This window comes from Cydia pomonella, chromosome 10 (assembly GCF_033807575.1).
Source record: "Cydia pomonella isolate Wapato2018A chromosome 10, ilCydPomo1, whole genome shotgun sequence".
NCBI lineage: Eukaryota > Metazoa > Arthropoda > Insecta > Lepidoptera > Tortricidae > Cydia > Cydia pomonella.
In genome coordinates this window covers 9,176,696-9,199,137 of record NC_084712.1, presented here as the reverse complement: position 1 = coordinate 9,199,137, position 22,442 = coordinate 9,176,696, and the positions used below count along the sequence as shown (strand labels likewise).

Genomic DNA, 22,442 nt, shown 5'->3' with positions numbered 1-22,442 from the left:
AGTGTATTATAACATAAAAATATTACCTAAGTGGTAGTTTTTTTTATTTATTGTGATATGGGCTAGAAGCCTGAATTAAAAGATATTTTTTAAGGGCCTGCAACATCAATGGCGTCATCTTTTCAGTGATACCACTAACAATAAAATTATCTATACGGGATTACTGATAGACCGCGAGCCAGGAACAGATTTCCACGACCAATCGCCTCGTAAAGTGGTTAACGGCTATGTTGATGAACCCTAGTGGACGTCAGACAAAACACGTAAAAAAATGGCCATCGCCTGCCATTTGATAATTGGTCAGATGATAGTATAGATGCTATTGTGACTTTAAAAAATCGTCAGCCTATAGTATCGCGGTGGAGAGAACGTCAGCTGGTCGTATGAACCTGTAAAAATAAGCGCTTTACACCTTTTCATGATAGTGATAACTAAATTATGAAGCATGTAATATTTCATCAGGTGTTTCAATAAACGGATCACGCATTACGCATACTTTGCAGACATAAGTGGTTAGGCACGTATTTTTTACATGTTTATGTGACCAGTTGACGGTCTTTCCACCGGAATTCAACCGACTTAAGTTCTATTTTTTTAATTCATGGTGGCATCTAAACTATCATCTGAAATAGTATGCTCCTGGTCCGCGGTCTATGATGGCCTACCGCTAAAAACGAAAATGAAAATTTATTTATCTGCTTCTCTAACGCTCTAATATGCAATCAGATAATGAATTTATGTTTTTTTAAATCAAATTTCTTTAACTTTTTATTTTTACAAATTTCTTAAACTCAAGATTGAAGAAGACATCTATATTGTTACTGTGTTATTCAGTTACCATAGGCGTCGCAACACCATCTGACGGTATATGTGAGTATCAGATTTTTTTTGGGTATTTTTTATTGATTAATAATTGTTTAGCGCTTTATATTTTCTTTGTATACTTTAATTAATACAAAAGTAATAGTTGTAATCTTAAAAAAAAGAAACAAACCAGAATTTACCTAATATTTCATTGTTGGCATTGTAATCGAGTACTTTCGTATCCAGTAAGCACTGCGAGGTCCTGGAGGACAGTGCAGTTGCCAAGTTTGTTGCTCTGTTAGCACCACCCGGAGATCACGTGTAGGGTTATCTAAGGTAATTCCTACGGACGTAGAGCAACAGCGACCCCTTGCGTGGCGCCTGTGATGATTGCAGAAGCGCTGATTAGTGTTTGAAAACAAAAACGTTCTGTTACGCGTCACTTTATTCGACAATTATTTAAAAACTATATGTCGCAGTAGTCTTTCTTTAGTATTTTTGTAGCTATTTTGTTTCAAAATATACATAAGTATTATAATTGCATCTTTCCTATAATCTGCGTATTTAATATTATTAAGTATGTCCATTTTCTTTGTTGTTGTTTCGTTAGAAATGAAGAGGAAGAGATGTATGCCTTATTATTTTTTTATTGGCCACTACGTGATCCTTTCGAGTATACAACTATTTACGTTATAATTATGGTTTTTCATTTATCTTAACGTAAAATTTGACAGATGACAGACAGAATGAAGTTGTGCGACAGATAATAATTCATATGTTGGCAATACTGGGAGTTATTATAATGAGCCACTTTCATATAGAACATTATTTGAAAAGAATAACCGCGGACGGACAGAGTAGACAGACGAACGGACGTGGCGAAGCTATAAGTGTTCATTTACTACGTAACCCTAAAAAGATAATAGATAATCGCTTATATTTAAAATTATTCCTGTGACTTTGAAGCGGTCGATAACCGGTATTTCCTTCATACAATTAACCGATTAATGAATTCGGTTGATCGTAAATCGTGATTTTTTTCTTATGTTCTTTTATTTATATAATCATAGAGACCCTTTACATCTCTAACGATATTTTAATGATCGTTTTATATTTTATCTCTGACACTTTGAAATTTTTACATATCTGAAGCATTTTAGTACTTTTTGTTGTTTGAATTTTTTTTATCATACTTTTTTGTGTAATTCCACATTTAGAGACGGTATACATCTCTAATAAAGTATCTAATATTTCATTGATTCCATATTTGTAACTGTACGAGTATTTTGTTCTTTATATTGATTGTAAAAAGACTTGTAAGAGTGGCTCTGTGGCCTATTTCCTGAACAAATGTTTGTTTGTTTGTTCTTTAAATCATTAATTTAATAGTGTTAGGATATTTCCGGATTTATGATGAAAACGAATCATTTTACCAATATTTTGACTTTATTAAAGATAAAGATATAATAGCAACCAATTTACAATAAATATTCCTAGACGTCTTCACTATAACTTGTCCGTACTCGAACTGGCCGCTTGTCACTGCCTACCCGTCTTTTTATAACAATTCAAAATGGCGGGAACCAGTAACAAACTAAGTAAGAGTCAATTGATACTCTTTTATAGGCTATTCATAGATAAAAGTAAGATAGCCATAATATAAGCTATTTATAAATAATGACCCTTACAATAGATTGAGGCTAATAAACACCCATTTAAATATGAAATTAAAAATGTGAAGTATTTAAGAAAGATATTCCAAACTTGTCAATATGTGTGAAAATTTGTTCAAAATTTAAGTTTGTTTTTCTTTTATATAAACATGGTACAAAATAATAAAATTTATCTTCTGGCGTACTTCGATCCCTTTTCAAATTAAGGTCAAAGTGAATAACAATTCAGAGAAACTCAGAATCCGTTTTTGTTATGAAATGTGTAATTAATTCCCTTTTAAGTCCTAATCTGCTAGAGCAACCGCCTGTCTTACTTTACTCATATTTCGTGATTACGTGGAACATCTTTAAGTAACTTTACGGGGTTTCGTACTTATAGTCTAAGCGTCTGAAAATACAAACGGTACTAATTTTATTCTAATTGTAATATCATGTTACGATTTTTTTATGAATATGACCTGTTAGTGTCAAAAGTGTCGTTTGTGATTGAAGGATGATGATAGAAAAAAGTTTTGTTCTTCTCTTTTACACCTTTGGACTTGTGGGTTTGGACCATTTTACGTAGGTACAATAATTTTAAATACTAGTATAATATAAAATGCAGGTTTCACAATTACAGGAACTCTAAGTCAAGATAAAAGCAGCATGAAGCGTAATCTGTTCTTTTCGTTACATCCTTTAAACAATTTAAAACGTGCTTCCCTGGTTATTGTAGTGTGAACAGTGAAAGCCCAGAAAAGTCGTGAGTGCTTAAAAACTGCTCTCTGAGGAGCCAGTGGCACAGCTAATGCTTACCCTGTTGACCTCGATGCCACGGCACGTCACGTCAGGAGTCTTGTTTGAGATCCGGCGACGGAAATAAAATTACGTTGTTTATTTACTTACTGGTAATTGTATCGTTATAAAATACATTGACGTGGCCTATCAAATGAATGTATTTTCATATACTTATATAATATATGAATGTAGTTTTTAGGGTTTCGTACGTAGAAACCCTTATAGATTCGCCATGTCTGTCCGTCCGTCCGCGACTTGGCTCCGTGATCGTTAGTATTAAAAAGCTGCAATTTAGCAAGAATACATTAATCATACATGACGACAGAACGGTAAAATAAAACCTTAAATATTTTTTTTTTAGGAAATCTCACATAAAAATTATTTAACACGTTAAACGCCAGACCAAAATATTCATTTTTTCTTAAAAAAAAACTTGATGTTAATTCAATTATTACTTTGATATGTATATAGATATATATTTTATTTTGTTATTGGAGGTTTAGTTAAAAAGTTATTTAAAAAAAAAACTCGCGGTCACCGATGACCCCCGTGGCGCTGTGAAGTTCATATTTCAAAAACCGTTACCATGACGCCACGCCGGTCCCCCCGCCGGCCACGCCGGTCACTGTGCCGGTCATTATACTGTCACATTCGCACCCGCTAAAATATGCTTATAATATAAAATTTAACTGCTTTGGCATTGTGTGTGAGCTTGGTTTGGCAATTCCTGCTACTGGTTCAAGAAGATACGCTGTTTTTGTTTATTTTTGTTAATTTTGGGTTTTTATGATGTTTTTTTTTGTGGAATGCATGTATCAGGTGTGTGTCTGCATTGGGAAATTTATTTTTTCTTATTTTTTGATAATTGTCGTGTATCTCCAGATAATTGAAATTAATTTCTATTAATTATATAATTATTGCAAATACTTAATTATATAAATTATAGAATTAAAACTGTGATTTGAAAAAAATGCCTTGTTTTTTTCATTTTTTTCAACAAATCTACTATGTCACTAACTGCACCCACGTCCCAAGCCACCGTTTTACTAACGAGCGCCATGCCGGTCCCTTGCATACAACGCATTGCTTATAACTGCTACACGCGGCGCAGGGTAGCGTCTTAAAAACAGGTTTAGCACGAGGTCACCGGTGCCCCCCATGGCGTGTTGCAGTTGACTTCGTGAGGTCGCCGGTGCCCCCCATGGCGTTCAACGTGTTAAACTTTTTTTTTTTGCTTAGGTCCGAAAGTGTAAGTACGTTTTTTAATAAAAATAATATTTTTGGAAATAATCGCTCTGGAAAAAAAACATCCCTCCCCTCTAACTTTAGAACCATGGGTCCAAAAAATAAGAAAAAAATCGTGAAACAAAAACTTAATAAATACTTTTAATGAAAACTGTTGATGTACGCAACGAAGAAAATAAGCGCATAGACTATGATATGACATATATGATTGACAAATATAAAACAAAATGTAGGTAATCTTATTGTGAGAGACGCCATTACTATGTAGTTTTGCCTGAGATAATTAAAATATTTATTTGTTGTTAAAACAAACTTTTCTTTCCTGCTTGGAGCCCTAATCCTATCAGGTTATGGGCCCAGGCACTGGAAAGCTGTAGGGAAGTAATTACGACACATTTACGCACATTGGTGTCGTCGGTTCTAGCAAGACGAATAAGAGGAAGTAAGTCGTAATAAATCGTCATGGAAAACCTGGACAGCGGCATGGCCGTAATACACGGCGAAAATAATTGGCTAGCATGGAAGCTGCAAACTGCTATTGTGTTGAAGGTGAGAAAATTATATAAAGTAATGGCAGAAGTGTGTTCGGAGACAGATAAAGCAGAGAATGAAAAATGGGAGGATTCAGACAGAAAAGCCCAGGAAATTATTGTTTTAAGAGTGGAAGAGGGAGTTTTAAACTGTTTAATTACATCCGAGACCGCAAAGAAGATGTGGGACAAGTTGATCACTGTTTACGATTCTAAATTCTAAATATATTTGTAGTTTTACATGTATGTAAAATGTATAATTGTTGGTGCAATAAAGAATATTTACTTACGTACTTACTAAGTCGAAGGTGGGCATTCATTTAATAAAGCAGAAGTTTTACAACCTTAAATATGAAGCGCCCATGGCAAAATACCTGTCAACGGTTGATAAACTGAAGACAATGAATTAAGAAATTTCGGAGAAGATGGTTATAACAAAGATTTTCATGAGTCTACCAGAATGCTATAAGCACTTTATTTCTGCATGGGAATCAGTTGCAGCAGGGGAGCGGACTTTGAAAAATCTTCAAGCGCGTTTAGTGGTAGAGGAGAAGCGCAGCGGCGCCAGTCAAGTGTAATTCATTTATAATTAAAACATTTATTTGGTGTTAAAACAAGCTTTTCTTTCCCTCTTTGGATCCCTAATCCTAACAAAAACTATAGCGAACATCATCAGCAGTCGGTTTTCGGTTCACTTGAACTTAAACTCAAATAACTCCATTTCACTATAAGAAATAAGGTCAAAAACACATATTCTCATATAAACATGAATTCAAAATAATCTAACACCAAAATACCCAAGTCCCAAAACACCCTAAAACTCTAAATTCAAAACGGACTTATCTCTATTATATACTATTACCACGATCGCCTACTGTCATAAAAGCAGAAGGCCCAAACAAGCCATTCCTGCAATACACCATTCATATTCTACACGATTTTCAAAATACAGTAGGTTCAAAACTAGCTAGTCCCAAAATACCCTAAACGTTCTAGTGGTATCGAGGTTATTTTAGAAACCTTCCCCGCTTAGCGATTTTTGCTACTGACTGTATTAAGTGGTTTAAGAGATGCGGCATAAGCTGGTAGATGAAGGGTTGGGCCTGCAGGTTCTAGAAGCTATATATTGTGTGGTCTCTTTCGCACATACCGTAAGGTAACCATCAGGTAGTTCTCCTTGTCTCTCCTCACAGTCGGTACGAAAATCCCAATTACGATGTTTTGATACTAGTGTGTTTTAAGACTGTGTTATTTTAAAGAATGGTGTATTTTGGGATTAGTGTATTATGGGATTAGTTTGATCCGAGTTTCAACTCTTATTACATTAGGTGTTTCGGGAGTAGTACATAATCATGATAAGTTCGTTTTATATTTAGGGTGTTTTGGGACTTAGGTATTTTGGTGTTAGACTATTTTCAATTCATGTTTATATGAGAATATGTGTTTTTGACCTTATGTCTTATAGTGAAATGGAGTAATTTGAGTTTAAGTTCAAGTGAACAGGAAACAGCAGTCGTTTTAGAGTTACTTATTGCAAATAATCTTCTCTTACTAAGAAAAGAACGTACAAAGTGCTGCGAAGGTATTACTCACTTAGTTCATTATGCTTGTAATGTACATGATACTTAATAATAGCCCCCATTTGGACTGTTTTGATAGAGTGGTAACGACGAAGCCCTACACTGACTCAATGAGCACGGCCCGACATGCACTTAGCCGATTATTTAGTTTAAAATGTAGCTGTCTGAGAATAAACATATTGATTGAATGGTGTAAATTTAGGTACTCTTCGTTTCCAATTAGTATTACACATACAAAGGAGTTGCAGTGGAGCAGACTCAGATAAACTGTTGAACCGATTTATATTGAGAGATTAAGAATTGACGTAGGGTAGTTTTTATCACGGAAAGCTTCTCTTAAGGGGTTTAAAAAGGCGGTGGAACTGGGATAATTGACGCATCACCTGTGATCATTGAAATTTATTTAGGCGTTATTGATAGATTTTTAGTATACTTAAACCCTTTTTTGAGCAAAAAAATTATATTTTAAATGTATACGGGTTGATTTAGCCCCGCTACCCCCCAGCTAAGTCTGCAGTTCTTGGCAGTCCAAGTTTGAGACAAATTTTCAGCTTTATACCTACTCTAAAATGTCTACCAGCTCTCTTACTAATATCCTCGTTCTTAGAAGAAATATGATTATTACCTGTTTTGAGAATCCAGGAACTTTCAGTCTACCCTGTGTAGTATTGTGCTCATGTTTCTTGTAATAAAAAGGACCAGTGATATTAGTCCCGCCACGTTTGGATCTTGTACCTCGTATGGGTAATTCTTTATTCCTTTTGCCCGTCGCGTCGCAGGCGTGTCGAGGGGTTAAATGTTACAACGTGACGAGGATTTAATTTTGACTGACAACGTGTTCGTTATGATTTATATATATACGCTATTTATGTTGCAAAGTAAAATATTCTAGACATCTGTGTTATTTTATAAGTTAAATTGTGGTGCTTTTACATTGAAATAACAGTCAAAAGTCCATCTTGTCAATGATTAATATAATGTAATAATGCTTACCTGTATAGGACACCAGCACACAGCAAACACCACAACCACCACGACGACCATCCTGGTCACTTTCTTCCTCCCCCTCCTACTTTCCGCAGAAACTCTCCCCCCCGGCGCACTCTTCCAGAGCCGGATCAGCATACACATGTAAAGAAAACTAATCAACGCCAACGGTATGACGTATGAAGATAGGAAGAACGACATCTGGAAGCCCAGCTTGCTGTAACCCTGCTCTTCTAGAAAGACGCATGATGAATGATTTCTATGGTAGTAAGAGTACTCTCTCTCTCCATGGCATATTCCTACAGGTATTGCTGTTGTTAGTATCACCACCCAGATGCAAGCTATTGCTAATAACGCGTTTTTCTCTGTTCTGATCGACATTGATGCTATAGGGTGTACTACAGCCATGAATCTGTCTAAGGACATAAGCACTAAGGTGTATACTGACGCGTGGGCGGTGACCACTATGAAATATTGCACAACTTTGCACCACCAATCGCCGAACGGCCATCTTGGCATTACATAGTCCGTGGCTGTGAAAGGTACGCAGAAAATGACGAAGAGGAGATCAGCTACTGCCAGATTTATAATGAGGAGATTTGTGGTCGATCGCATGCCAGGGTTGGCCGAGACGACCAACACGACCAAAGCATTGCCAACTAGTCCAACGATTCCGATGAAGCCAAAGAAAATTGGTACAACCCTGGACACTACTTTCTCTAGAAGCTCTCCACTTTCATATTCATTGCTGTAGTTACATGCTCCGAGGCTAAGTTCATCAGAGGTCATATTCAAGCATATGCTATAAAAATCTTCGTCTGATGATTGGTGCTCCATTGTTCCGTATGTTGGGTTACCTGAAACAATACAAATAAAATTTTGAAATGCCGTTACAATCACAATGAAGCAAACATACATTAAACATTTTTTGTATGAATATTCCTTTTTTCACGGAATAACCCGGCTTGGCTATCGAGGGCACATTACAATTTCACGATGTAACAGTTGCAGCATTATTTACATTGACTGTTATTGATGAGAATGGTTTGATTGATTATTATTTTCTTGCGTGCATAGCGAATAAAGACGGAAAGCGAAAGTTCACAATCTTTGAATAGGTAATTAGGTATAGTTGATACACATATATTGAGTACGCGTCCATTAGAGACTAAGTTCAAACATTAAATCTTCATGAGTGATTGTTTATGCAAATCTTGACCTAAAAAAGGGGTGGTACTTGATTGAAACCTCAAGTTTTCTAGTTCGGTGGGTAGATTAGAGGTGGAATTAATATCGGGTGGTTTGATTAACATAAACCTCATGCTTCAATAATCCTACATGGCGTTGCTACATTGTTATGAATAAATTAAGGCTATAATTGATAAATTTATATGTAAGATAATGTAGGTACCTACTGTATTATAAATGTTGAAATTATTTTAATTTGATAATTTTTAATTTAACCTAGGATTTATATCGTTCAATAAATTGTATAAACTGTAAATGGTGAAATTATACATGAACGATCCTCTAGTATAGGTATGTGTATAGGTAGCATCCTAGCATCCAACCTAATAAAGTACACGAATTACACTCTAAGGATGGGCTGGGCCAGGTTATCTTATCACTAATCGGCTAGGCGAATCTCAGGCGAATCTTAATTTATCCTCTTGGATATTACAAGTACTGTCAAGAAATGTTGAACGATTTACAGCACTGGCAGCTATATGTATTTGTAGATAACATCCACACTAGGTTCAGCAAAGGATTCACGTTCATAAAACTCCCTTCCTCAATAAACCCAATTCTGCCCCTCATATGACTACAAAGGTATCTGAAATTGCTGGATTGCTATCACAAGGCAGGTTGTGTTATGACAATACCTCGGTTTCTTTCGTTCCATATTCCATTCGGTAATAACGCCAAGATTGCATTCATATCTGACGACAGATCCCGGCGCCGCCTTTTATTTTTCCATTCGACCCAAGAGATCTTTTATGCACTCGTTTTTGTTGACTCATGAATATCAAAAAGCTATTATAAACGTTTTCCGGGAGGCGGTTCTAAATACTTAAGCTATTGTTCAAATAATATATGTAGGTATATCGCAATCAGCCGATTATTTTGTATTTTTCTTTTTAGGCAGCCATTCGATTATAAATTGAAGTCTCATTTTTTTCTATTGAGTAGTTATTTTTATCAGAAAGGGCAGGTTTAGCTAACCACACCTAAATATTTACTACTTAACCTAAAAGATAATAATTAGGTATTTTTTAATACTTAGACAATCTCCGGATATCTTTTGTCTGAATTTATTTTTCTCTTAGCGTGCATAATAAATTGTTGTCACCCAGTCAGCGTTAAGGGCAAAACTTCCAAAATAGTTTGTTGAAGAGCATTCTTCAAGAGGCTAGAAAGTGAGCAATAGATGGACGAGTTAGTTTAAGACAAAAACTCGAAGACTCCATCTATTGCACTTTCAGCCGAGTAAATACAAATTAGTGCTTTTTACGACTACTGTGAGAAAATTAATTAATTATACCTATATTTTATAATCGTTTTATAGTAGACCGAGGCAAACTGGTTCACAAAGTGAATTGGATCAGACTAAAAAATCGATTGATGTTTAAAATATTGAATGTTTATGAAACGTGGGTAAATGAAATGAACGAAGTTTCATAAAAGGATCACACGAGTGTTTTAATGCCTAATTGCCACCACCAACCCCTATAGACTGACCTTATAGGACGACTCGCGGTCACCGCCCGTATGGGGTACAGAGCGCATATAACACAGAGCACACGCGTGCCGCTCCGATTAGTTGCGCCCACATTTACGACTTGTTAGCAGTGTGCCCGTCTGTACGAAAATAAATCGTAAATTTGAATTCGTTCCCTAATAATGGTATATTGCAGCGTAAAATTGTGTGGCAAGTCATCTCAGTCTTCCAAATACAAAACAGATGGAATAACATTCCATAAGTAAGTCAAATTCATTATTTTGTTGAAAATTGTTCCTTGTCCGCGGGGTTCATGTTATACTGGTAAATATGGTTGTACTGAGCGGGAACGAAGTACGCCCGTCCCGTCCCTTTTCGTCAACTTGAAAATGCAATGTGCTATCCCTTTCACGTGAACGAATAGTGATGTGACGATCGTTCGTACCGTATTGTGCCTTTTTAATAAATATGAGAGTACACTGCGATTCTCTTTTATTTTTTTATTGAGAATAATTAATATGTAGTTTAGTTATTTAGTGGGTAGTTTATCTTAGTAGAGTGATCATTATTGAGATAGTATCAAAATAAGAAATGAAATAAAAATCCAAATTTTAGCAGGCTTTCAGAGACGGGAACGCCCATGTGACATTCTCCTAGTTGCAAACGTCCAAAGGCTGTGATTGCCACAAAAGCGACGAGGTATAAAAATATGAGTATTTTTTAAATTCTATAACATGATTAATTTATCAATCAGGACGACCGGTTTGGCCTAGTTGGTAGCGACCCTGCCTACGAAGCTGATGGTCCCGGGTTCAAATCCTGGTAAGGGCATTTATTCGTGTGATGAGCATGGATATTTGTTCCTGGGTCATGGGTGTTTTCTATGTATTTAAGTATTTATACATATGTATATATTATATATATCGTTGTCTAAGTACCCTCAACACAAGCCTTATTGAGCTTACTGTGGGACTTAGTCAATTTCTGTAATAATGTCCTATAATATTTATTTATTTATGTCACAGTGATACGATACCGATCTGTCAGTGTCAAAAGTGACATTTAGTTAACCAAAAAGTCACTTTTGACACTGACAGATCTGTATCGTATCATTGCGACATATTATAGGCATTGTTCGTATATGTGTGAGGGCACTCGGTGTTGGTTCGTGATATGCATACTTATGTTGTGTGGATTTTTTAGGAACCTCTTGGTGAGCAGTTCGGTCTCAGGTAACGAGATGGACCTGATGATGAACTACGAAGAAGTGCGAGGGAACTCGGTGTTGGTTTCTGCTAGGCATACGTTGTGTGGCCTTTTTAGAGTCCTCTTGGTGAGCAGTTAGGTTTCGGATCACGAGATGGACCTGATGACGATCTTCTAAAAAGTGCGAGGGAAATTAGTGTTGGTTTGTAACAGGCATATGTTGTATGGCCTTTTTAAAATCCATATGAATTTTAAAAAGAAAAAAATATAATATATATACTTTTTAAAATATATGAACTTCTTAGAAGTGCGAAGGAACTCGGTGTTGGTTTGTGATAGGCATATGTTGTGTGGCCTTTTTAGAATCCTCTTGGTGAGCAGTTAGGTCTCGGGTTGGTTTGTGATATGTATATATTGTGACAAAATTATAGTTTTGAATATTGATTACACGTGATTATTTTTATAATAAAATATATGATCACGATTTTTATTACAACAGCAATTATTAGCGAGGGAAATGCAAATGAACGAGTTATATCTGTCAACTATAATTTTACGACTAAAATGTAAAATAGTACATTACGAAACAAGTGCGAAAAATAGGAAATTCGAAACGAGTGGGGATAAATTAAAACACGACCGAAGGGAGTGTTTTAAATCGACACGAGTTGCGAATTGCCTATTCGCACATGTATCGTACAACGTTTTACAGTACATATGTCCCTTTACATTTTCAACATAGTTACATAATGTGCTAATTTACGCACTAGTGCGTAAAAGTAGCACCATATGTACTGTAAAAAATGTTTTACCACTCCCTTTTTGGCGCATTTAGAAAAGTTTGTTCAGTAAGTGCTAGAAAATGAAGTTTTTATAGTATATTATCAAATAGATTAGAAACACTTCATGCTTTGCTAGAGCACTATCTATAGTTTAAATATTTTGATATTATCCTGCTTGGAAACACCTTATTATTTTAACGCCTTTACCAAGTACATACATATGGTGACAATCTCATGAATGTAAATTTAACCACAAAATATATGCCACATCGAGTATTCAATTTCATACATATTTTCTGGGACCCTTATTATTTTGTTTAAAATCTTATCCCATTAATATGCAAAATATTATTTTAAAGTACTTAATTAAACATTATATTGTTTTAATTTTATTAAGTATTTTTTCTGTAGGTAGACTTTATTGATAATAATTTTACCACAATATATTAACACGATAAATTACGGTATCACTGGTTCCAGTACCACTTCCCGTAATGAACATGCATGTCCCATCCCTACGCATGTACCTACATGTGACAGCGCGCCATGTTTGGAACGGCCAATCGCAACGCCGTGAGCACCCGTCCCGCACCTCACGGTTTGGTGATTCGCGTCGCGAACAAAATGGCCAATATTAGGCTTCTATATTATCTACACATACATCATAAGCTCTATATATGCAAACAGGAACCGCATGTTAGGCCTATATCGTTAGATATCAAGGAACATGCGAGATTTGTCAAAATTGTTTGCACCTGGAACTTAATTTCGAACAAAACGATACCTACTGATATTAGAATAGTGGTTAAATAAAATTGTTTAGTTTTTCAGAGATGTTTTAAATTTGAAGGTAATTAAAGTATCGGTTATTGAATATTGACACTTTAATGTAAACATTAAGATGCCACTATAGATACAAGTTTCATAATAGAAGCCGTTAGCTTTACATTTCTGAACATATTGTAGGGAATTTGTGATATGGATGTAAGTAGATAATGATTATTATCTACCTAATTACAAATCATCAACATTGAATTCCCTGAATCATTTTGTTTGCGTAGCGTGCTTTTTGGAGTTGTTCAATAAAGGCGCGAACGGGATGGACTATTTCTGTCTACTCAAGCAGATTTACTCGTTTTGTAAAGTAAACATTGATCGTGAGTTTGATGAGCAGTAATTGCTAGGATTAAATAGAATAACTAGATGTGAGATTTGAGAAATTGTGTTTTTTCTACTCTGAATTTGTTGATCCTATTAGTAGAAAAGCATAACAAGGTATGGAACCCTAAAAAGGTATTTCAAGGTTTTTCAAAATCCATTTCTTTTTGTATGGTAATATTTTTTAAGCTAATATATTATCTACATAAGTATCTAAAAATTATAAAAATTGTTGATAATGAAACGAGTTTCTGTCCCTTTCCTGAACAGTTCGCCTCTGTATAAATAAAAATGTTAGGCGCTTTGGAGAATCAAATATAATATATATCTAGTGAACATGAAGTCTAATTATAAAATAGTTGTCTAACAAATTATATAGCCAAACTCGTAGTGACTCGGCGATGTTCAACACTCTGCAATTTAGTCTCAACATGTCATGTCATCATGTTTCCTGCGTGACAAGGGTCGCGTGACTAACATGTTAGGATACAAGTTCCACTAATATTTTAACTTGACATGGCGGCATTGTTATTGCCGCTTTTGTACTATTTAAATATCATGAGTAAAAAGAGAAAGAAAACTCTTATCTGACAACAATAATTACTCCAATCGAATGGTAACTCTAGAAATTATCAGTAAACTTAAATTGATATTGGGAAGGCGACTGCAGCTGTATTACTGTTGCGGCGTTACTACTGCCACAGATCAAATAATACTACACGGGCGCTATCACTGTCAATTTTCTGAATAAAGTGAGTTACGGATTTGGACTTCCAGTTCGAGCGCCATCTTGATATTTACCCTCGTCATTAATTCCTTTGTTTATTGCTCATTAATATTGTTTGAAGTGTAATATCGATAGCTTATTAGTTATTATACAGTAAACTAATGTGGTAATGTACAGTGAATGGAGAATTAATCTTGTAACGCGTTTAACCACCGTTTTGGAGTCAACGGCCGGTAGTTCACGTACTACTTGAAAAGTCCAGCTATCGCTATACAAGAGCCAGTACAATTACCGTACACTGTCTCGTACTAACCGGACAATTTTAATCGTATTTAAAGCTCCTAATACCTTGATACTGGAGAAATAATCCCACTTGACTGAAGCCATAATTTTAAAAGAATGAATGAATGAGTTACGGATTTATTGGCGTTTTAGTGCCATAATCATAATAGTAATGCAGTTACAGTTGCCATCCGAATGTCACTATTTTTTTTTTTTTTACTTTTACGTCGGTGGCTAACAAGCATATGGCCCGCCTGAGGCAGGCAGGCAAGCAGTCTCCGTAGCCTATGTACGCCTGCAACTCCAGAGGAGCTACATGCGCGTTGCCGACCCTAAACCCCCCCACCCCCCTTCGTTGAGCTCTGGCAACCTTACTCACTAAAAAAACTTTTATATGCGCTAGCAATAAAAGCTATACTATTTAAATATATTGAAGTCCAAATAAAAACGTCAACATACTGTTGAACCGAATGCCAACCCTGGTGCGGTTGCATAAGAAAGAAAGCTGTCCATTAGTTGACTTGTGGGTATTATTGACCAGTATTGTAACTATTTGGCTTGTCACAGACTTCAAACATATTAGTTGCTGCAAGATTCGTTTCTGTCGGGCCAAACAGCCATGTTACTAAACAGTTTTGGGCTTCGGGTACGTTTCAAGTATTAAGGTCTGGATCTGAATCCAACAAGATTTGAGGAGTTCCTTAATTATTCATGGAACCCATCAGAACTCGACCTTGACACAAATGTTCCTTAAAAACCTTACTTGCCTAAAAAACTAAACGAAATATACAAATTGCCAAACGTGAAATCTTGGCTATTTATCTATTTCGTCTCGTTCTTGAAGAGAACGGATTCTGATCTTCATCAGCAGTAATTTGGAACTGTATACTTTCAACAAGAAAAAATATTTTTCAAATCGCTTCACACATGTCGGAGTTTTGATACTTACCTATACAAAAAAAACCGGCTAAGTGCGAGTCAGACTCGCACAGGAAGGGTTCCGTACCATTACCTATAAAAATGGTCACCCATCCAAGTACTGACCCCACCCGACGTTGCTTAACTTCGGTGATTGGATGAAAACCTCGAGATTGGAAAGAAATATTTATTTTATTATTTTTTTAGTATTTGTTGTTATAGCGGCAACAGAAATACATAATCTGTGGAAATTTCAACTGGCTAACTATCACGGTTCATGAGATACAGCCTGGTGATAGACGGACGGACGAACGGACGGACAGCGGAGTCTCAGTAATAGGGTCCCGTTAGACCCTTTGGGTACGGAACCCTAAAAACGCAATTTGAAAGACCGAAGTAATCTCATAAGAGCTCCGCAAAGAGTTTTGTGAGGAGTTCTAAAAATGGTCGAACGAATATCCATAAATATTATTTAATATTATTTGATTAAGAAATAGTTTACCCGAAAATGTAATAGAGCTTCTTTCTTTTTGCTAAGAATAGAAAAAAAAGCTAGTATCAATATTCTTATTCCACACCACAAGCAACAATTTGTCAATCAAGTTGACACACAAACTGCTTTCGTAGTGTTCACAAAAATGAGATGGCCCAACTGACAGATTAACGGCGTTAACAGCTATAATTTGTGTAAATGGATATTTAATTTCAGTAAACATCTATAAACTAATCAGTGGGGCTAAAACGCGAATAAGTCGTTTAGCTTGCGCCTACGCTACTAAAACTTTTCTAACATATTTTAAAGCGTTTAAGTATTTTGAGTTTTATGCAGCAGACATATGGTCGATATTATTCCCACATTTTCTGACGTTTGGAACGTTTTTACTCTTAATGTCTACTCCGTAATGGCAGACCACACACCAACTATGTTGAATGTAAACTATGATATGCGATAAATTAGCAAATTGTTGGCAACCATCTAGTCTTGGTCCCAACAAATGACTAGCTTAGGTGCAAAAGCTACTGGCGGGCCAACAGATGACTAGATTAAGAACAAAAGCTATGTCTACATTAACTATTGCTTTATAATTTTTTCAAGTGTAATTAGTAGTGTACGATTGACGCTCACCCATCACCCCGTTATACAATCTACAACGCTTCAACCTTCAACTGAGCTTTTAAAATATCTATATTTTCTATGATTTCTTATTGCAAGTGATGCGAGAAGGGCCATTAAAAGCAATTTTTTTTTAAATCTACCTACTAGTCGTTGGGTTGATATCTTATTTTTATATTTTGCATATTTTGGCAATATTCTGAATACATCAGTAGGGCTAAGATGGGGGTCGACTTGCACCACGTCCGTAGGAATTACCCACCGCTACCCTACACGTGACCCCTGGGTGGTGCTAAAAGTGCAACAAATTGGCAACCGTACTGTCTTCCAGAAGATCTCACGGTTCTCACTACTACTGTTCTACTAAAGATGCCTCGCTATGCTCAAAAAAATCGATTGCGTTCGCAGATGCCTACTTCCAGCACTGCACAGTGCCAGCCGCATAAGGTCGTAGGGCCCTCAGCCCTAGTCTGCTCTTTAAATGCCACTGTGCATACCTCAGGAAAAAATGGGGATGGAATGACCAGGAATGCTGCGAGTGCGGATGCCCAAAGCAAACTGTCCGCCATATCGTTTTGGAGTGCCCACTGACAAAATACGATGGCCCAGTGGAAGATTTTAAAAACATAACGAGTGCAGCTATTACCTACTTAGAGAAATGTAGATTTATTAGATTATAAACTAATCGTTATTCAATATACAGTGTAGTAGTAATTGCCATACGATAAATAAATAATAAAAATATCATTTGTCACCATGCCTGTCACGTTCTAACAAGTAGGTAAGCGTGAAAGTGACAAGTGATAAAAATGGAAACATGATGCCACCGCAGATTTGCGGTAGATTGACTCTGGTTGGCCGCAGGTGGATAGGGATACCTTTGCTGTGCGATAACCATTACGTTCAATAGTTTCCATGGCGTTTTGTGTTTTCATGTACTCGTGTATGTATTCCCGCAGAACGATTCAATTGCAAAATGTTAATTGTGAGGTTTTACAATTCTAACGAGATCCCTTTCACGAGAATTTTCGTAAAGACCATTAAGAATAAATAACCTGCTTATATACTTATGAGGGCTTCTCTTAAGACCCAAAGCGTCAAGTCTTCGGGTGATAAAACTTACAGGATACGATTCTAGAAGCTAACCTATTAAACTAAGTGGGCATACTTTGTGCGTACTCCCGAGCAGGATTTGATGGGTGCTTTTATCCGTAAAGTTTATTGAGATGGCCGTAGAGACTCTTGGAACTAAGTAAGAACGTTAACAAGTTGTAACAATATAAAACCTGGTTTCTTTACGGCTCCACTCATGCTGAAAAGTGTATAAGTCAGAAACTTACTTCAGATTCTTGTTAGAACTTTCTGTCTAGCGTTCCTTTTTTCTGGTCTTGTGTCGTAACGTAACTCGTAAAGTCGCTATTATAAACTACGCGAAATGACATTATTCGTTTATACTGGCGATCCGCCCCGGCTTCGCACGGGTTACACGAAACCTTAAAAAATTAAACACCTACACCTTCCTCAAGTATCATCTATTGATAGGGGAAAAGCGCATGAATATCCGTTCAGCAGTTTTTGATTTTATCACGACAGACAAATGCGGCGGGGGACTTTATTTTATAAGGTGTAGTGATAGTGAAATATTGGCAGGTACATTTAGCTTTTACAGGGATATTTATATAAGAACTTAAACTAAATAAAAGTAGTTTAACCTAAAAAGCAATATCTGCTAGAAAACAGCTATTTCTGTTAGTTTTCAGATATAACGTCGAAATGCATATTATTTAATTTAAGCTGCAAGAGATCGACTTACGATAGCTTTAGATAAAAGAAATCCGTACGAAGGATAAGTTATTTCTACCGTTCCGTCGAGACGGAGACAGGAGAATTTTAAACAAGGTGGCGAATAGGGAGTCATCGAGCAACCGTTTTGGAAAAAGCGGGAAAAAACACATAGCTTATGTACCTACCTATAATATGTAACTTGTGCCCGCGGAGAAAATCATAAAACTTGTTTAAATGCGTTCCATACAATTATTCCAACAGTTTTTATTTGTCTTTCAATGGCCTACAGTATTAGCCAAAGTCCGCTCGTCTATCGGCAATGCCATTTGCTATTCCGTACCATAGAGTTACGAGCCGCGAAAACTTCTTGCGTCAGTTGCCATGCTTGTTTTGCTTGTCTATGCCAACTGAAATAGACTGCGATGATGTGTTATCCTCTATTTGTGTTGAATTTTATTTTGGATTCGGATTTCTGGTTAAGATGACGGTTGTGGTTAGTAATCGGCCATGAATTTTATTTTCATCACTCTTGCTCGGAAACGGCGTTATTGTATGCCAGCATACTGAGATTGAATGAGCTACGAGTATATTATGTACACGGGCGTCATAGTTTTTTTTTTAATTTTTATGCCCATGGAAATATTTCTTACCAAGTAGATATAAAAAAAATACTGGCGTTCATAATTTAATATTTTTATTTTTATCTAAAAATAATTGATATCATTAATTTAATTTATTTAGCGGTTTAAAATATGTTTTACACAATTTTCAACTGTGAATGAATGCCGGATGGATCTGTACCTTCGATGCCTATTCAGTCAAATATGGCGGTCGAATGTTTAAAATGTCACTGGAAGTATTTAATAATGATTTCGCTTACATTTTGTTCGTCCTCACAAGTGTGATGAAAAACACTGTGTGTCACGGGCCCCTGGCCTTAGGCTTTAGGCTTAATTAACACTTGTTTGTAGATTCTTGATTAGCGCCTTTAATACACAATGTACTAATTTATGATATATTTAGTTACGTCAGTATTGTCACGCTATGGTGGTCGTATTTGTCTACGTGACAGCAAGATAATGATGTTACAAAAGCGGCCAAGTGCGAGTCGGACTCGCCCATGAAGGGTTCCGTACCATTTATGACGTATTAAAAAAACTACTTACTAGATCTCGTTCAAACCAATTTTCGGTGGAAGTTTGCATGGTAATGTATATTATATATTTTTTTTAGATTTTTCATTCTGTTATTTTAGAAGTTACGGGGGGGGGGGGGGGGGGGACACACATTTTTTCACTTTGGTAGTGTCTCTCGCGCAAACTATTCAGTTTAGAAAAAAATTATATTAGAAACCTAAATATCATTGTTGAAGACCTATCCATAGATACCCCACACGTATGGGTTTGATGTTTTTTTTTTTTAATTTTATGATTTATTAAAAACAAAACTACTTACTAGATCTCGTTCAAATCTATTTTCGGTGGAAGTTTGCATGGCAATGTATATCATATCTTTTTTTTAGATTTTTCATTCTGTTATTCTCGAAGTTACGGGGGGGGGGGGGGGGGACACACACACATTTTACCACTTTGGAAGTGTCTCTCGCGCAAACTATTCAGTTTAGAAAAAAATGATATTAGAAACCTCAATATCATTTTTAAAGACCTATACATAGATACCCACACGTATGGGTTTGATGAAAAAAGATATTTTGAGTTTCAGTTCTACGTATGGGGAACCCCCAAAATTTATTGTTTTTTTTTTCTATTTTTGTGTAAAAATCTTAATGCGGTTCATAGAATACATCTACTTACCAAGTTTGAACAGTATAGCTCTTATAGTTTCGGAAAAAAGTGGCTGTGACATAATCGGCCAGACAGACGGACATGACTAATCTATAAGGGTTCCGTTTTTTGCCATTTGGCTACGGAACCCTAATAAAAAAGCGACTCTTATATTATTAAGCCACCCATACTAAATCTTCTGTAGGTATTTATGAGTTCCTGTGAAATTATTAAACGCCTATGATATTGGTAAATCATCAGTTGAAGCATACAGTTTGTACTCTGTACTGCTATTAAATATCAATAAATAAATATTACCACGTTCCGCAGCAAGCTCAATAAGGCTTGTGTTTTTAGAAGCTAGTATTTAACTTACCCTGGTAGTATGTATGTTGGTTTGTTGGTTAGTTAGTTAGTGTAAGTCAAATCGTGGAAGCTAAATTTGATCCACTTCCCGATTTCGGATTGAGCTGAAATTTTTCATACAAACCGGGTGCAATATTATGGTACCATCGAGCTAATCTGATGATGGAGACAGGAGCTAGACATAGAAACTCTGTAATGAAATAACGCAACCTACTTGTGTTTGGGTTTTTAGAATTGTCTCGATGAGTATTAATTGCCTGTGGTAAGAAAAGTACAGTCAGCGATAAAAGCTTGTACGGAAAATGAAATGTTTGCCTAAAACTTATGTCCTAGATTACCTTCTCACAATTTCACAAAGAAGAGTTCAAGACCATTTTTAAAATCAGGGTTACTACCAACTATTTAAGCTAAAGTCTGCTTGCTTTTATTTAATAATGTCTTATCAGTATTAGATTTGAATTCACTCAATGATAACGATAACTGCTGAAGTTGATGATTATTTTGATTCCTAATATGTAGTCCCAGGAATGACAAGTCATTTAAAATGTTTATTTAAACTTTGTTATGGCTTATTTGTCATTGTGGCAAGTTACGAAAAGGCACAAGATTAATTTCCTTGATCGTACCTACTCGGACCGCCCGATAATTTGTTAAAAATTCTTTGGCTGTACTTTTCGAAAAGATAATTAGCATTTTTCATTTGATTAATGGTAAAGTTCGATCAGAGGACGCTGAGTTATACACAAACAAATATCAACTTTGTGTAGAGTAGTCAAAGAACAAAATCGAAACCGGCAGCAAATGTACTCCGTACTTTTCTATTCTGTGTGTATAAATCTGCGAAGAAAAGTTTTAATTTTTGACAAGAAGAATTTGGAAACTTTACACACTTTTAACATTGTTTTAAAGACTTTAAGGTACCTACCTATGTTTAATTTTTATATCAACACGAGTTCGTTCCTCTAAAATATATTGGTTTTTAGTTTTTTGCCTCCTAGCCTAATCTGTAATGACCCTGCCTACGAAGCAGCAGGTCCCGGGTTCTAATGCCAGTAAGAGTATTAATTTGTATATTTATCACGATGGTCCTGAGTCATAACTCAGGACCATCGTGAGATATAATCAATATATATATAATCATTTATCAATATAAGTATGTAATAACATCGCATACCCATAGTAGGTACAAGCTTTGCTTTTTTTTTAATCTTTTCATGTACATGTTCGAAGTTCGTTTGTGTATTACTATAGTTACCCTAAGGAGTTTTAACATATGGGGTGCCGTTCAACTTGTATGATCTGAAATAAATTAAACTAGCTTTGCCTGTGAATTCGTTAGATTAGTCAGGTATTTCTTGTAAGTTTATTACAAGTAGATCTGTGACTACAATGTGACAGAGGTAGTTAGGTACCTTACCTACTGTATGTTGCGCGCTGTCGCATCGCATTGACTAAGAAATGGAGAAGCTACTAAGCTAATTGATTATTTTTCATCTCGAGGTGCTTCTGTCGGATATTGGTACTGAATGCACCCATCATTTAGTTATGGGAGATTTTAATACAGACCTGCTGAGAGATAATTCCAGATCGCGCAAGCTGAGATCCGTTATTGTTTCATCTGACTTTCACTTATTGCCTTTAGACGCGACGCACCACAATAACGACTCCTCAGACTCGTGGTTAGACGTGATCCTTACATCGTCGCCTCAGCACGTTTTGAAAGCCGGACAATTGTCTGCGCCTGGCTTTTCGCGACATGACCTGATTTATGTGTCATACAAAATTAAGCCCCCTAAACCGGAACCAATAGTCATTCACTTACGTGGCTTTGCGCGCATTGATGTAAATAAATTAAAGGAAGATGCCACTAGAGCCGATTGGATGGGCACGCTGCAGGCACCTACAGTTGATGATAAAATCTCTCATTTCAATTCTGTCCTTCTGAAGCTGTTTGATGCTCATGCTCCGGTTCGACCAGTACGGCTAAAGAGGCCACCAGCGCCAT

At 36.1% G+C, this 22,442-nt stretch overlaps 1 protein-coding gene across 1 annotated transcript in view; it reads right to left on the bottom strand.

The window, feature by feature from the left end:
• LOC133522024 (allatostatin-A receptor) overlaps positions 1 to 22,442 on the bottom strand; it is a 191,241-nt gene that overhangs the window by 37,001 nt on the left and 131,798 nt on the right. The window contains exon 2 of the mRNA XM_061857194.1: positions 7,603 to 8,453. Within this exon, the coding sequence (XP_061713178.1) occupies positions 7,603 to 8,433 (831 nt within the window). The 5' untranslated portion in view covers positions 8,434 to 8,453. The remainder of the gene's footprint in view (positions 1 to 7,602; positions 8,454 to 22,442) is intronic.